The sequence below is a fragment of the Gopherus flavomarginatus genome, chromosome 2 (assembly GCF_025201925.1).
Source record: "Gopherus flavomarginatus isolate rGopFla2 chromosome 2, rGopFla2.mat.asm, whole genome shotgun sequence".
NCBI classification, from domain to species: Eukaryota; Metazoa; Chordata; order Testudines; family Testudinidae; genus Gopherus; species Gopherus flavomarginatus.
The window spans coordinates 225,201,247-225,217,003 of record NC_066618.1 but is presented as its reverse complement, the minus strand read 5'-3'; the positions used below and the strand labels follow the sequence as shown (position 1 = coordinate 225,217,003).

At 43.8% G+C, this 15,757-nt stretch overlaps 1 protein-coding gene across 4 annotated transcripts in view; it reads left to right on the top strand.

The window, feature by feature from the left end:
* PRKDC (protein kinase, DNA-activated, catalytic subunit) overlaps window positions 1-15,757 on the top strand; it is a 197,150-nt gene that overhangs the window by 165,049 nt on the left and 16,344 nt on the right. For 2 of the 4 annotated variants that reach the window (XM_050941897.1, XM_050941896.1), the window contains exons 73-80: window positions 292-452; window positions 5,764-5,975; window positions 7,247-7,334; window positions 7,985-8,128; window positions 10,948-11,149; window positions 11,765-11,832; window positions 12,246-12,466; window positions 12,986-13,078. In XM_050941897.1, the coding sequence (XP_050797854.1) occupies window positions 292-452; window positions 5,764-5,975; window positions 7,247-7,334; window positions 7,985-8,128; window positions 10,948-11,149; window positions 11,765-11,832; window positions 12,246-12,466; window positions 12,986-13,078 (1,189 nt within the window). Of the gene's footprint in view, window positions 1-291; window positions 453-5,763; window positions 5,976-7,246; window positions 7,335-7,984; window positions 8,129-10,947; window positions 11,150-11,764; window positions 11,833-12,245; window positions 12,467-12,985; window positions 13,079-15,757 lie in introns of those variants that run through there. The other 2 variants (XM_050941898.1, XR_007772788.1) reach the window with 2 other exon arrangements.

Below are 15,757 nucleotides of genomic sequence, written 5' to 3'. Positions count from 1 at the left end.
AGACCACGACAATGCTGTGTATAAAATGGGCAAGATACTAGTGATGATGCAGCCTCCTGATAAAAGCTAATGCTTACAGTCCAAGAATACACGTACTAGTGGTGTGTGCAGTTCAAATAAGTCTTCAAATGAGAAACAGAACTAAGTAAAAAACACAAAAAGTTAAAATTCTCTACAGAGCACCAAGAAAGCAGATAATACAATTAAAAGTAAAGATGAATGTTTTAGATGATCAAAGGGATGAAAAAAAGATGGTGTTTCTGATAATTTTTGTTTAACGTTTCTTGGCAGATGTCAGTGCTCTGGATCTGCAGACATTCCCAGCCATTGTAGTGGAGAAAATGATAAAGGCTTTAAAACTGAATTCCAGAGATGCCAGGCTAAAATTTCCTAGGCTGCTGCAAATAATAGAAAGGTATCCAGCAGAGACACTGGGCCTAATGGCGCGAGAGGTTAGTTACTTCCATTCCTGGGACAGCAAAGTTGATTGTGAATCAAATATTTATTGAACAGAATCCCTTTATTTCAAGTTGAATTTTGGATTATTGTGTAAATCTGTATGTTAGTTTAATGGGATGTGGGGGGGGGGGGTTTGTTTGTTTTTTTGCTTGGGGTGGCCAGAGCTGGTCCTGGGGGGAAGAGGCAGTGGGGAAAGAAAAGAGATGATATAGGATGTGGGAATGGGACATGAGACAGTGTGGAGAAGAAAGGGGATGGGGTGGAGAGAGGAAAGGGAAGGGGATGACTGAGAGTGCTGTCACCAGGAGGGAGTGCTACCTCGTTGCCTCTGGGTGTCTGTCTGGAGAGAAGTGGGGGCACGTCTCTCCCCACTAGTCACTGCTATGTGTCGCCTCCGGGAGGAATGAACATACTCCAGGCTGCACTGTGTGCCCTGGGCTGCCTGCAGCAGACAGCGACTGCCTGCCCATCCCCTACTGGCCATTTCCAGACCCTTTATTTCAGCGGTTCTCAACTCGCAGGCCGCATGCAGCACAATTAGCACACAGCTGCAGCCTAGCTCAGCTGTGATCTAAAGGCCTTGGGCTCCCAGGTGCCCTGCTGCTCGGCCCCACACAACAGGGTTCCGGCAGGGTCCAGGGTCAGGGTCCTGGCTGCCACCTGGCCCCCTGCAGCGGGGTCCGGGCAGCCAGCTGCCACCCGGCCCTGCACAACGGGTGCATGGTCCAGGGTTGGCTTCCTGGCTTTCCCTTGGCCCTACACAGTGGGGGTCGAGGTCCTGGTGCAGCAGGGTCTGGTGTCCCTGACCCACACTCAGCTCTCCGCTCCTGGCCTCACTCTGGGGAGGGGTCTGTGGGCGGAAGGCACTGAGCATAGGGTTTGTGGGGGAGTTAGGTGGGGGGGCACTGTAGTTCTCGACCTGAGGCCCACTTAACACTTTGAGCTGCATATGCGGCCCACAATGATAAATAGGTTGAGAACCACTGGACTAGGGGGCTGCACACTTCTGTCAGCCAAGTGCTTTGCACACACGAGGGGCTCCTTGCATCCCTTCGTTTTTTCCCTGCAAGTTTCCCATCTCTGACTTTCAAGGACTCCTTGTAACCCTTTTCCTCCATGCCAGGGGCTCAGTATGATACCCCACCTTTCTCCCCATGCCAGGCCTCTGTGACATCCTCCCCTCCATCCTTGTGACTGCTTATCTTAAGCTTGGTCTACACTGAAAAGTTCTCCACACACTCCTGATGCACGCAGCTATGCTGATCTAACTCCCCAGTGTAGACGTAACTGTGTTTGATGGAAGAATGCGTCCATTGACAGAATCAAACTTTTTCCAGGAAGGTGGTGCTCTTACCCCACTGGGAATAACCTCCTCCATTGGTGCAGGCTGTGTCTGCATGAAAAGTTTATTCTGGCATAGCTATGCTGTTATAGTTTCTGCATTTGTTAGCACAGGCTTGTTTCAACCCCCGTTTTTTAACTGAATTTATATGCTAGTGCTTACAGATTGTGGGGCAGTGCATTGATATGGGGGTATCCTGAGAAGGCATCATAGGAACAGAATAGCAGCTTGACTGTCCCCACTGAGCTGAGAATGTATCTGTGGAAGCAAAGACTGGAAGACTACACCTAAAACTTAGGTCAACCTAGCTGCATCGCTTAAGGCTATGAAAAATTTTGCACCTTGTGCAACATAGTTAGCTTAACCTTACCCTAATAGGCTCAAGTATGTTGATGGAAAAATTCTTCCACTGACCTAGCTACCACCTCTCATGGATTAACTACACTGACAGAAATTACCCTTCCAACTATGTAGGAAGCATCTACACTACAGAGGCTATTGTGGCACAACTGCAGCACCATAGTTGTGCTGCTGTAGCCACTTGGTATAGACACACCCTATGGGTATGTCTACATTACAGGATTATTCTGATTTTACAGAAACCGATTTTTGGAAACAGATTGTATACAGTTGAGTGCACGCGGCCACATTAATTCAGCGGTGTGCATCCATGTACCAAGGCTAGCGTTGATTTCCAGAGTGTTGCACTGTGGGTAGCTATCCCATAGTTCCTGCTGTCTCCACTGCCCATTGGAATTCTTGGTTGAGATCCCAATGCGTGATGGGGCAAAAACAGTGTTGCGGGTGATTCTGGGTAAATGTTGTCAGTCAATCCTCCCTCCGTGAAAGCAACGGCAGACAATCATTTCATGCCCTTTTCCCTGGATTGCCCGGGCAGACGCCGTAACACAGCAGCCATGGAGCCCATTCAGCCTTTTTTCACTGTATGTCTACTGGATGCTGCTAACAGACGTGGTACTGCAGCACTACACAGCATCCCCTTGCCTTTTGAAAGTTAGCAAAGACCGTTACCAGCTCTACTGTACCGTCTGCTGCTTTGCAAGTTGACAATGACAGTTACCAGTCATACTGTACTGTCTGCTGCAGTCATTCTCTTCTTTAAGTTAAGGGAGAGTCAGTCCTGCCTAGAATATCAGGCAAACCTACTAAAGAACCAGAGAGGCAAACAGTTGCTCCGGGTCAGAGCCCCAGACAGCCCGCAGAAATGATGAGCTGCATGCCATTCTAGGGAGTGCCCCTGCAACATCCTCACTTGTTGCTTCCGTCCTCCCCATCCCTCCTGGGCTACCGTGGCAATTATCCCCCCCATTTGTGTGATGAAGTAATAAAGAATGCAGGAATAAGAAACAACACTGACTTTATTGCCTCTGCAAGTAGAGATCAAAGAGGGGAGAGGAGAGCAACCTCCAGCTGCTATGATATTCCAGGCAGGAGTGAATCTCCATTAGAAAAAGCTTAAAGAAGAGAATGACCTGGAGTCATTCCCATTTTTGCCCAGGTGCCCCCAGCCGACCTCACCCAGGCCAGCCAGGAGTACTCACAGGACGACGATGATGGATATCAGTCCTACTGTACCATCTGCCGTCCGCAAGGCCAGGGAAGGGAAAAGGATGTTGCTATGTAGCGCTGCAGCACCGCGTCTGCCAGCAGCATCCAGTAGACATACGGTGACATTGAAAAAAGGCGAGAGAGGATTTTTTTCCCTTTGCTTTCATGGGGGGGCGACGACATATACCCTGAACCACCCGTGACAATGTTTTTGACCCTTCAGGCTTTGGGAGCTCAGCCAAGAATTCAAATGGTTTTCGGAGAGTGCGAGAACCCTGGGATAGCTACAGTTGTCAGTCGCCCCTCCCTCCGTGAGTGTCCATTTGATTCTTTGGCTTTCTGGTACGCTTGTCTCAGCTCCTTAGTTTCACACAGCACTGTGTTGAGTCCCTGTTGTGGCCTCTGTCCATCATGGCTGTGGAGATTTTTTTTCAAAAGTTTTGGCATTTTGTCTTTTGGAACGGAATTCTGATAGAACAGATTCATCTTCCTATAAAGAGATCAGATTCAGTAACTCCCGTACAGTCTGTGCTGGAGCTCTTTTTTTTGATTCTGGGACTGCATGGTCACCTGTGCTGATCAGCGCTCCACACTGGGCAAACAGGAAATGAAATTCAAAAGTTCGTGGGGCTTTTCCTGTCTACCTGGCCAGTGCAGCCGAGTTCAGGTTGCTGTCCAGAGTGGACACAATGGTGCACTGTGGGATAGCTCTCGGAGGCCAATACTGTCAAATAGCGGCCACACTAACCCTAATTCGAAATGGCAATACCGATTTTAGCGCTATTCCCCTCGTTTGGGTAGAGTACAGATATCGATATTAAGAGCCCTTTATATCGATATAAAGGGCTTCGTGTGAACGCGTGCAGGGTTAATTCGGTTTAACGCTGCTAAATTTGAGATAAACTCGTAGTGTAGACCAGGCCTAAGAACTGTGACAGTAATGAATTACCAATTAGAACATTATTGGTGAAGTCTGTCCTAGATAACAGATGCCACAAAAACAATAGCCACTCATCAAGGGTCCTTTATTGTTTCTTTGCTGTCTGGAAAGTCATTTAGGGTGTCAACATTTTAAATTCCATTGCGGCAAAGGGCAGAGCTAAGATCACGGCATGTTGTGATGCTGGAAGGTGTTAATGGCTCCCATCAAACAGAGACCTGGTTAAAGCTGCTGTGTTGAACCCTACTGATTTTGGGCTAACCAGGTGCCAGGAGCTCTGTGTCCCCTGTTTTCTCCTCATAGACTTTAAGGTCAGAAGGGACCATTATGATCTTCTAGTCTGACCTACACAACACAGGCCACAGAATCTCACCCACCCATTCCTGTAACAAACCCCGACCTATGTCTGAGCTATTGAAGTCTTTAAATCATGGTTTAAAGACTTCAAGATGCAGAGGATCCTGCAGCAAGTGATCCTTTTCCAGGTCTCCCCAAAATCAACAGGGTTCTGTCCATTGATGCCTAGAACATTCCTTGAAAGTTTGGAATTGATCAGATGCATGATGCAAATGTTATTGTGTTACATCCAACCAGGACTGGCGCTAGAGTTTTGGGCGCCCTAGGTGGACGGCAATTTCGCCGCCCCGCGCGCTGGTCCCGCGGCTCCGGTGGAGCTGCCGCAGTCGTGTCTGTGGGAGGTCCACCAGAGCTGCGCGAGCAGCTGACCGTCCGCCCGCCCACCCACAGGCACAACTGCAGCAGCTCCACGGGAGCTACCTGCCGCCCCCTCTGGACACCCTGGACTGCTGGCTTCTGCAGCGGCGCCCTGACCCAGGGTCAGAGCGCCTCCGCGGCAGCCGGCAGCCCGGGGTTTCCCTGGGCCAGGGGACCCCCGCCCCTGGGCTGCCGGCTGCCGGGGTGGCGCACTGACCCGGGGGACACCCTGGGCTACCGGCTGCCGCGGCGGCACCCTGACCCAGGGGACGCCCTGGACTGCCGGCTGCCGCGAAGGCGCCTTGACCCGGGGGACACCCTGGGCTGCCGGCTGCCGTCGGCAGCTCAGACTCCCTCTCTGTCCCAGCAGCAGCAGCTGCTCAACCATTTAAAAAAAAATTTGAGAACGCTTTTTGGCACCCTCAAATCTCGGCGCCCTAGGCAACCGCCTAGTCCGCCTAAATGGTTGCACCAGTCCTGCATCCAACCAGACACAGAAATGCCATCAAGTTGAGTGAGCTCAGCAAATAAGACATAAATGTTTGCAGATGAAAACCTATCAAGAACTGAAAATGATTGCTTCGGTAGGGGACATTCTGTGCAATTTAATTAATGTTCTCTATTTTTCCACCTGTTTCTGCCTGCTGACTTGGAACACAGAGTAGTTTTGTTTGCTTTTCTTTTTAGTCTGGATTTTTAAAGATATACAGAAGGTGAAAACACTGTCTGTGTTTTGCAGATTTCATCAGTTCCCTGCTGGCAGTTCATTGGTTGGATTAGCCAGTTGATGGCAGTGCTTGACAAAGAGGAAGCTGTAGCTGTGCAACATACTGTAGAAGAGATTGCAAATAGCTACCCACAGGCAATCATCTATCCTTTCCTGATCAGCAGTGAAAACTATTCCTTCAAAGACACTGCAGCTGGCCACAAGAACAAGGAGTTTGTAGCAAGGTGGAATTTGAAATGTTGCTTACAAATCTATAAGATTTTAATAGGAAGTGATAGTCCTGGGAAAAGCATAGAAAATAGTAGATAAATTCAGGTATCTCCTGTGCTTGGTTCGAAGGCATGAAAAACAGGTACTTAAGCCAACTTTTCTAATGTGGGTGGCTAAAATTAGGCACCTACATCCATATTTAAGAACTTAAATAAGTGGATAGATTATTTTCAGAGGTGCTGAGCATCCACAATCCTTGCTTATGCTTAGCTTCTCACAGCCCTATAAAAATGAACTACAAAACATACAAGAAAAATGTTTGCCTTTTCCTGCTCTTTTGAAGTATAAAGTTTCAGGTGAAAAATCATAGAGTGAGGTTCCTTCCTTGTCTGCTCTGCTAGGGTTGAGGGAAATTCACAACTCAATCTCCAGTTACATCACTATTCATATCTGCTAACGTTTGCTAAGATCCTTTAGCAAAGAGAGGAAAGTGAGCAGCTGACATTTATAATCTTTCAAATGTAACAAAACGAGCAAGGACACTTGTTAATTAAAGTAATTTAACAAATTAAAAAAAACTATCCTTGTACATCAAAAAGAGCAGTGAGGTGAGTGCCCAGGCTTTCCTTTTTGGAAGGTTGTTCCTATTGTGAAAAACACGCTGCTCCCTTATTCTAGGACCCTGAACCATCACAGTCTCCCTAGCATTGTTTTTCACCACCATCTGTTGGTGGGGCAAGAGCTGTTTTAGTTGATTACCAAGCCATTGTAATGCCTAACTTTCTCATATCGGCTATAACACAGCCTTTGTAAAATTACCATTATTGTATGTGTCCCTTTGTCTTTGTTCACGACTTTTGCATTATTTCTTAGTTTGAGACAAGAAGGCAAAGGTCCACACTTCTTGTGCTACTCAGAATAAATAATGCACACACAGCTTCAGTGGCGTGCTGGATGTATACAGTCTTGTTAATGCCGATTGCTGTACCCACCAGAGAGCTGCCAGTTCAGAACGTTGCTATTTTCACAGCAGACGCTTAGCAAATACCAAAAAATAACAAGTTGCAGAGAGAGAGAGAGATGGACAGACTTAAGTGCATTAGAGGCGCTGCTGTTCCTCTGCAGCCTGAGAGAGAATTCCCATCCTCGAGTCCCTCTTGTCCCTTAGCCCCACAGAATTTTATTTGTTCAGGTTTTACACATAGAAGTATTTGTGTGAAGACTGGACAAGAATATGCTGATGGCAGCTTTTGTTGCCCAATTCTGATCGTCTGTTCTTTCACAGGATAAAGAGTAAATTAGACAGAGGAGGAGTGATTCAAGATTTTGTTCATGCCCTGGAACAGCTTTCCAATCCAGTGATGCTCTTTAAGGTACAGTAGGAACCCCTCAGCCATGTGGCCTTTGAGAGAGACAATTCAGAGAGGAGCCAGCCAGACTGATGCTGGAGAACAGTTGCAGGGATTGTCAGGGATTGATGGCCACAGATGATGTCATTAGTGTGCTTTCTGCAATTTTCTCTCTGAACATTCTCTCCCTGTTCTGGTCGGCTGTTAGCCCCTTCCTCATTATCTCTAACCATTTTTGCTCCTTCCCTTTAGCATTTCATCTAGCTAATTGCCTCCTAATATAATCTCACTGAAAGGATTTAAATAACAAAATGAAAGCGGAAGATATGGTAGAACAAACATGTTTTCAATCATTGCATTGTTCTTTCTGCTTGTTCGATATACTCCTTAACCTTACTTATGTCTGTGTTGTATATTTAGAGTTTAAACTCTTTAGGTTAGGGACAATGGGGCCCTGTACTCACTACTGTAACAAACATTACAAAAAATAAAGTATAAGAAACAGCATTTTACATAGCAATCCTGTAGCTTCAGCTTGCTCTAACATGATTATAGCAGACCTTTAATTCTGACTCACACCATCAGTAGACCTAATACCATCTGACTGGGTTACAAAAGAGAAGGCGTGTAAATCATTTTCTTCAATCCTCAGCCCTTTCTCTCTATATTCACAGGATTGGGTTGAGGATGTCAAAAATGAATTGGGAAAAACTCAGAGAAATAAAAATAACCTTAAGGAAATGTATGAAGGAATGTACAGAAACTTAGGAGATTTACAAGCTCCAGGTCTTGGGTCATTCAGAAGGAGATTTATTCAGGTATGTATGAAATCCCTCTCAATGATATCGAATACTGTTGGTGTGTAATGGGGTGGGAAGGTTATACTGGAAAGTTAAGAAGGACAGTATCAATCGGATAGGAGGTTCTGGCCCAATCCTGCAACCCTCACTGATATGAATGATTGAGTTAGGACTGGGCCTTTAATACTTGTTAATTGGTATCTGTGATGTTTTAGTTTTGTTACAGTTCAGCTGACACTTCTTGACTGCTCTGCCATGTAGAATGTTCCCACCGGAGGCGTTAGTTTACACTTCTTCAGCAATTCCTCTCTGCTTACATGCCAGTGCATTTGCCTCTGTCCCTACCCAAAACTTTCTGCCTATGTACTTGTGTGGTACTCTGGCCTCTTATTCCTAACCTAATGCTTTAGGGGCACCAGATGGACAGTTTAATTGGGGTCTTGTTGATGGCTGTGGCTCTGCAGAGAATCCTGAATTATCTGAGCACTTAGTGACAAAGAAATAGAGGAGGAAGAGTTTGTGTACACGTATGTGTGTGTGTGTGTATATAGTGTGTGCTTTTTTTAATGTTAAACATGCTGATGGTTTCCAGCACTGCATTTTTAGAGAAGCAATTTCATTCTAATGGGGATTAGTGGATTTGAGTTTGGAATCTCTGGACATTTGAATTAATTATTAGGTCAAGTCCTCACTAGTTTAACTAATTTTCATCAAAATTAAAAATACTCTGATATATTTCAAGAACACACAAAAGAAAGGAGGCCTTTTTAATCATAAATTTTATTAAATGTGCAGCACAACACACACACTACATTGATCTTGTCTTCAGTGGAACTTGTTTTACTTTTGTGCAGCCCAGCCTACTTTTACCAAGTGACTGTGATACAATAAAAATATCTGTGTTCAGATCTTTAAAAGGACCATTCCTCATACAGTATCTTCTATTCAGTGCAGCACTGTGAGTGATATACACATTTAAATGACCTGGAAGAAAATATGAAACCATTACTTGATACAGTGTGTAGATGAAACAAAAAATGGGAGGTGGTAAATAATGAAAAGGACAGGTCACTAATTCAGAGCACTCTAGATCACTTAGTTAACAGGGTGCAAAAAAAATAAAACAATGCATTTAATATGGCTAAATGTAACTGTATATATCTGGAAACAAAGAATATAGGCCATACTTACAGCATGGGGGACTCTGGTTCTGAAATAAGATTTGTGGGGCAGGGGGTGGATAATCATCTGAACTTGAGCGCTCTGTGTGATGCTGTGGCCAAAAGAACTAATGTGATCCTGTGAAACATAAGTGGGAATCTCAAGTAGGAGCAGAGAGGTTATTACCTCTGTATTTGACACTGGTGTGACAGCTGCTGGAATACTGTGTCCAGTTGTGGTGCCCACAATTCAATAAGGATGTTGTAGCAGTACACTCAAGGAGCTCAATCTATTTAGCTTTACAAAAAGAAGATTAAAGGGTGACTTGATTGCAGTGAGGAACAAATATTTGATAATCGGCTCTTCAGTCTAGCAGAGAAAGATATATAACATGTTCCAATGGCTGGAAGTTGAAGCTAGACGTTTAGACTGGAAATAGGGTGTAGATTTTTAATGGTGAGAGTTAATTAATCACTGGAATAAATTACCAAGGATTGTGGTGGATTCTCCATCACTGACCATTTTTAAATCAAGGTTGCATGTTTTTGTAAAAGATCTGCTCTGGGAATTCTTTTGGGGAAGTTCTATGGCCTGTGTCATACAGGAGGTCCGACTAGATGACCACAGTGGTCCCTTCTGGTCTTAGAATCTCTTAATCTAGTAACCAAACAAGAAAGAAAACTGAACTCAAAGCCAAAAAAACTTTCAACTAAAACAGGGGTAGGCAAACTTTTTGGCCTGGCCACATCAGGGTTCCAAAACTATATGAAGGGCTGGGTAGGGAAGGCTGTGCCTCCCCAAACAGCCTGGCCCCCGCCCCCTGACTGCCCCCCTCAGAACCTCCAACCCATCCAACCCCCCCTGCTCCTTGTCCCCTGACCACCCCCTCCTGGGATCCCCACCCCTGGGACCCTACTCCCATCCACCACCACCCCGCTCTCTGTCCCCTGACTGCCCCAACCCCTATCCACACCCCCGCCCCCTGACTGCCCCTCAGAATCCCCTGCCCCTTATCCAGCCTCCCTGCCCCCTAACCATGCTGCTCAGAGCACTAGGACTGGTAGCTGCTCCACCCAGCTGGAGCCAGCTGTGCTGCCTGGCAGGAGCTCGCAGCCCTACTCCCTAGAGCATTGGTGGCACGGCGAGCTGAGGCTGTGGGGGAGGAAGGACAGCAGGGGAGGGGCTGGGGGCTAGCCTCCCTGGCCAGGAGCTCAAGGGCCGGGCAGAACGGTCCTATGGGCCGTAGTTTGCCCACCTCTGAACTAAAACATAAATGATAGGAAAAAATACTCTAACAGTTGTCTGAGTCACCTTAGATATTACTCAGATCCTCCATAGTGGATCCTCATTTCACAGTCTCCATGGGAATCAGAATGCAATGCCCTTGACAGCTCATTTTATTTCTTACTACAGGGTCATAGATGTTCATGATGCTTTATAGACAAATAAAATGATAGGTCATACTTCTAAGTTGCTTATAGCTATTTGTATAAATAAGATGTTAGAGAGGACTTGTCTTAATAATTAATTACCATGTCCAGGGATTCAAAAACCAAATCCCCACTAGAATGAAACTGATTCTCTAAAAATGCAGTGCTGTGCCTCTGAGGCTGTGTGATCTTGCTATGTATGAAGTGAACTTTAATTCCTTTTCTGTAAATTAATTTCAACTTCAGACCTTCGAGAAGGATTTTAACAGTCATTTTGGGAAAGGCGGCTCAAAGCTGTTAGATATGAAGGCAGATGACTTCAACAGAATTGCATTCTCTCTCCTTTCAAAAATGAAAGACCAGAAAGAACCTGGAAATCTGAAAGAATGCTCACCTTGGATGAGTGACTTCAAAGCTGATTTCTTGAGGAACGAACTTGAGATCCCTGGTATGTTACCATTTCACTGGATAGTGAACTCTTACAAAAATAGTAGTTACCCTTAAGTTCCAGTCTTCTTTAGCTGAGAACAAGAGTCTTCTCAGTTTGATTCCTTATGCATCCTCTCTGTGGCCCTGTATCCTGCCATTGCAGGGGAATGCATTTGGTAATCGGAGGGATCTTTTCTGTCTCAGACTACCAAGATTCTCTTCTTCTTAAGACTAGATTTAGCTATTTTTACTGCTGTGATGTTTTAAAATGTCTTTTCTTTAAAAAAAACAAAAATAAAAAATAAAAAAAAATCATTGAACTTTTATGTTGTTGCTTCTAACCCCTTGATCCCAGCAGGTTTTAAATCTAATGGATTTGCATTCTAGTTTGAAAAAGGTCTGCCCTCTGAAAGCAATGAGTTCCAAAATCTAATGGCATAGGTGAAAAAATAATACATGTCACTGAATGACAAAATGAAATACTGTATGTTTAAATATACACTTAGTTTTCTGCTAGTTTAATAAGATGCAATATTAGGCTGAATATGCACGCCATCGTTAACTACAGTTTAATTTTTAAGTATTTTAATATTTAAATGAAGACTGTATGCCTCTTTGTTTTATTTTTCTTCAGGTCAGTATGATGGTAAAGGTAAACCATTGCCAGAATACCATGCAAAAATCTCCGGATTTGATGAACGGGTATGCCAACAACTTTAAAGACAATATCCCTTTTGGCTTCTAATGTAAAAACATGGCTCAGTGTAGCGTTTTTGCAAGGGAGGGAAGCAGTGTGTGAGCAGATATGTAACAGTACACAAAGGATTAATCTTATTAATTAGATGGCCATTATAACAACAACATTAAATACACATTGGTATTAGTTTGCGGTGTTTTCTACATGGATAATTGGGTGCTTTCTGCAGAGGCAATGGATTTATCTACACTTTTTTCTAAATTAGTAAAAAATAAAGCAATCTAGTGGTACAAGAACAACATGATCACAGTACACAGGAATACAAGAGGCCCAAGAGTTTAAGGGAGAGCCCTGATGCTACAGCAATGCACGCTCTCACCTGTGCCAAAAATGTTTTGCATTTTTCCCTCCCTTCAAGATAAAAGTAATGGAGTCTATCAGGAAACCAAAACGTATAAACATCCGCGGCAGTGACGAGCGGGAACATCCCTTTCTTGTCAAAGGTGGTGAAGATCTCCGGCAGGACCAGCGCATTGAGCAGCTCTTTGATGTCATGAATATTATCCTTTCCCAAGATGCTGCCTGCAGTCAAAGGAACATGCAGATAAAAACTTACAAAGTCATACCCATGACAACCAGGTAGGGACTTTGTGGTCTTGTCATTCAGGGATAAAAATCCTCACATCAAAAGTCACTTACCTTCTTTATGCTGGGAGGTGGGATTTCTTTGTGCCAAATGCTGGTGCAAAAATTTTTGGCACTTGGCTCTGGGAATTGTTCTATATGATATAGAAAAAATTTTTAGATCATTTACATAATATTTTTAATCTTTGTCATAAGTGCCATGTCTGGCAATTATTTTTCTAAATACATTTGGGTTTATAATTATAACTTGGCAGTTTTATATAAACTTCCTGAGTTTAGACTTCACAGCATGTCCCAAAGTTGGGTAAATCCTATTATCCTGTTTTAAAGACAAGGAAACTAAGGCACAAAATTTGAGACTTGCTCAAGACAATGATCTTTACCAGAATCAGGAACAAAACCTAGAGTCTTGTGACCTATCAACTGGACCATGCTGCTTTCTAGTTATATTGCTCTTCTTTTTCAGTTTAACTCTGAGGGTTTTGTTCCCACAGATGATTTCTTTTGTTTCAGATTAGGGCTGATTGAGTGGTTGGAAAATACCTGTACCTTAAAGAATTTCCTTATGGAAAGCATGTCCGAAGAGGAAAAAGATGACTATCACAGGTGATGCTGGTTTTAACTATCTCCGTGAATAGAAATAACTATTACTGGGCTCTTTCTGACAGTCTGTTTGTCCGATGAAAAACCTAGGCTTAATGGTGTAAAAGAAATAAATAAAGTATTTGTAAGACAGAAGTCTCTTTAATACTTCCTGACCCAAATTAGCAATTGGCAGCTGTTTAATGAGTACCAGTCATCCATATCCTCCACCCAACTTGTGTAAACAGGGAGTTTGTAATCCTCTGATGTTATCATTACTGTTTCCTTATCAACAGATTATGGTTTTACAAGTGAAGAATTTTGATCTCTTGCATTGAACAAGCAGGAAGTGGACTTAGGTCAGCAAGGAGAGAGAGCTACTTAGAAAACTGTATGTTCAGCAATGAGTCAGTAACTGAGGATATTGCCTATAACTACATGAAATACAAGTCTATCTGAGTTTAAAAGAAATGTTGCCTTTGCATGAAGAGTGGATTTTAGAAATTCTAGTTTTCTAACTCCTGGCTGTTGGTTTTCAAAGGATGAACGTCTGTAGAATCAGATGAATTCTAATTTTTCAATCTCTATTATCTTTGTGAGGCTTTAGGAATAACTTTAGCTAACCTGCTTTGTTCCCTTTTACACAGTTTTGTTTAAATTTGTCTAAATATTGGCATGATTCATTTGCAAGCGCTCTCGTTTTTGAACCAGGGTTGTGGAATCAAGTCTCACACCAAGGCTCGCATCCAGTTTGACACATCAGTTGCATTACTGATTGTGTCCTTCAGCTGAGACATTTAACTGTGCTCCTATCTTCTGTTTGTACAAAACCAAGTTAACAGTCCTTTAGCACTTTTCCGATAGAAATGAGAGCTGTGAAAAGTCTTTCTCCATTTTCCAAGTGGTGATGGAGTAATCACTGAGCATGTAAGAACTACTGAGTGAGAAGGGGGTCATGTAAAGCCCATTCTGGGTGGTGGGAAAGTTGTGGGGGAGGGATCACAATGTGCAAAAAAGAGAGAATCCTAACATGTAGGGTAAGTACATAGAAATGTATGTTTGTGTCTTTGTGAAAACAGTTGTATAATTTAAAACATAAGCCTATTTTATAGTTGTAAATACAGTTTATTAATTATTTCCACACTTGGCTGAGGGAACAGCAGCATTCCCAAAAGAAATACTGATGAGAATTCTCACTGACTAAACTTTGGTTTAAGGGAGGGGGAAAAAACCCAAAATAATGATAGGAGGATTTGGAATTTCTTTACTCTGCTTTCTGCAAAGCAGACACACCATGCAGCCTGGATACTAATCATCATCTTCTACCCTTAGTCCCATCTAAATGTGTCAGCTCTTCGAGTCTGGCTTTTCCATTCCAGTCTGTCATGAAACAGTTCCCTGGAAACTCCACAGCTAATCAATTCCTCTTGTATGACATCCCTTCAACTAGTTTTGGGTCTTCCAACTCTTCTCTTACCCTCCATTTCTCATAACACCCAGTTTCTTATATATTCTTCAGCTCCTCTTTTCACACACTCAGACTATACAAGCTTGGATTTCCTCAGCTTTTATATAATTGATGATACCTTCACACTTCCCCTACTTTGTTCATTCCAAACATGGTTCATCCTTGCAATGTCAAGCATCCATCTTAATGGTTTCATTTCCAATATATTCCAGATCTGTTCCTGTCTCTTCCTCAGTGCCCAGTGTTTGGAGTCGTACAAAAGGACATCCCTAATTACCATCTTGCAGATCTTACGTTATTTTTCAATTTGATAGGCGTTCTCCTATTACAGATCATTCTGCTCACTTCTCTCCACTTAGTCCATCCCTTTCCAGTGTTGCTTGTAAGTTCATCATTGAGTTTACCTTCATCCTGTATTATTCAGGGCCAGCTCGGGCTTTTTTGCCACCCCAAGCGGCGAAGGAAAAAAAAAAAGCCACAATTGGTGGTGAGTCCTTTGCTCCGAGAGGGACTGAGGGACCCGCTACCGAATTGCCACCGAAGACCCGGACGTGCCGCCCCTTCCCATTGGCCGCCCCAACCACCCGCTTCATTTGCTGGTGCCCGGAGCTGGCCCTGGTATTATTGAATCTAAGTACTTGAGCTTCTGTACCTCCGGTAGTGGCTGGCCAGCTCCCAAGACTTAGTCTCATTGCCTTCCTGCAAATATACATCAAATGTAGAGGTCATATTTCTGCTGATTTTTTTTCATGCCATTTCTTTTAACTACACACCTCTGTCTCTCTCTAAATCTTTTTTGCTCTCTCCCACAAGCACTATATCATCCGCACAAAGCATGCACCAGGATGCCACTCTGAATGTTTTCTGTAAGTCCATCAAGCACCAACATGAACAAAAAGAGCCTTGATGTATTCCAACACTTACTAGAATCTGTTCAGTTTCTCCACAGGGCCTTCTAACAGGTAACGGCACCCTTGAACATGTCCTGGACAAGTTTGATGTAGTCTTCAGGTATCAGTTTCATTCTCATACAGATCTGAGAGCTGACTTCTCTCAGAACATGGTCTTAAGCCTTCTCAAGATCGATTAATACCGTGTGCAGTTTTCCTCTTTTCTCTATATTTTTTGACAGGTAGTCTTAATGCAAAGGTAGCATCCATTGTTGACTTGCCTGGCATGACTCCACTCTGATAGTCACTGACCTTTACTTCTCTTCATAGTCTCTTATCCTAACT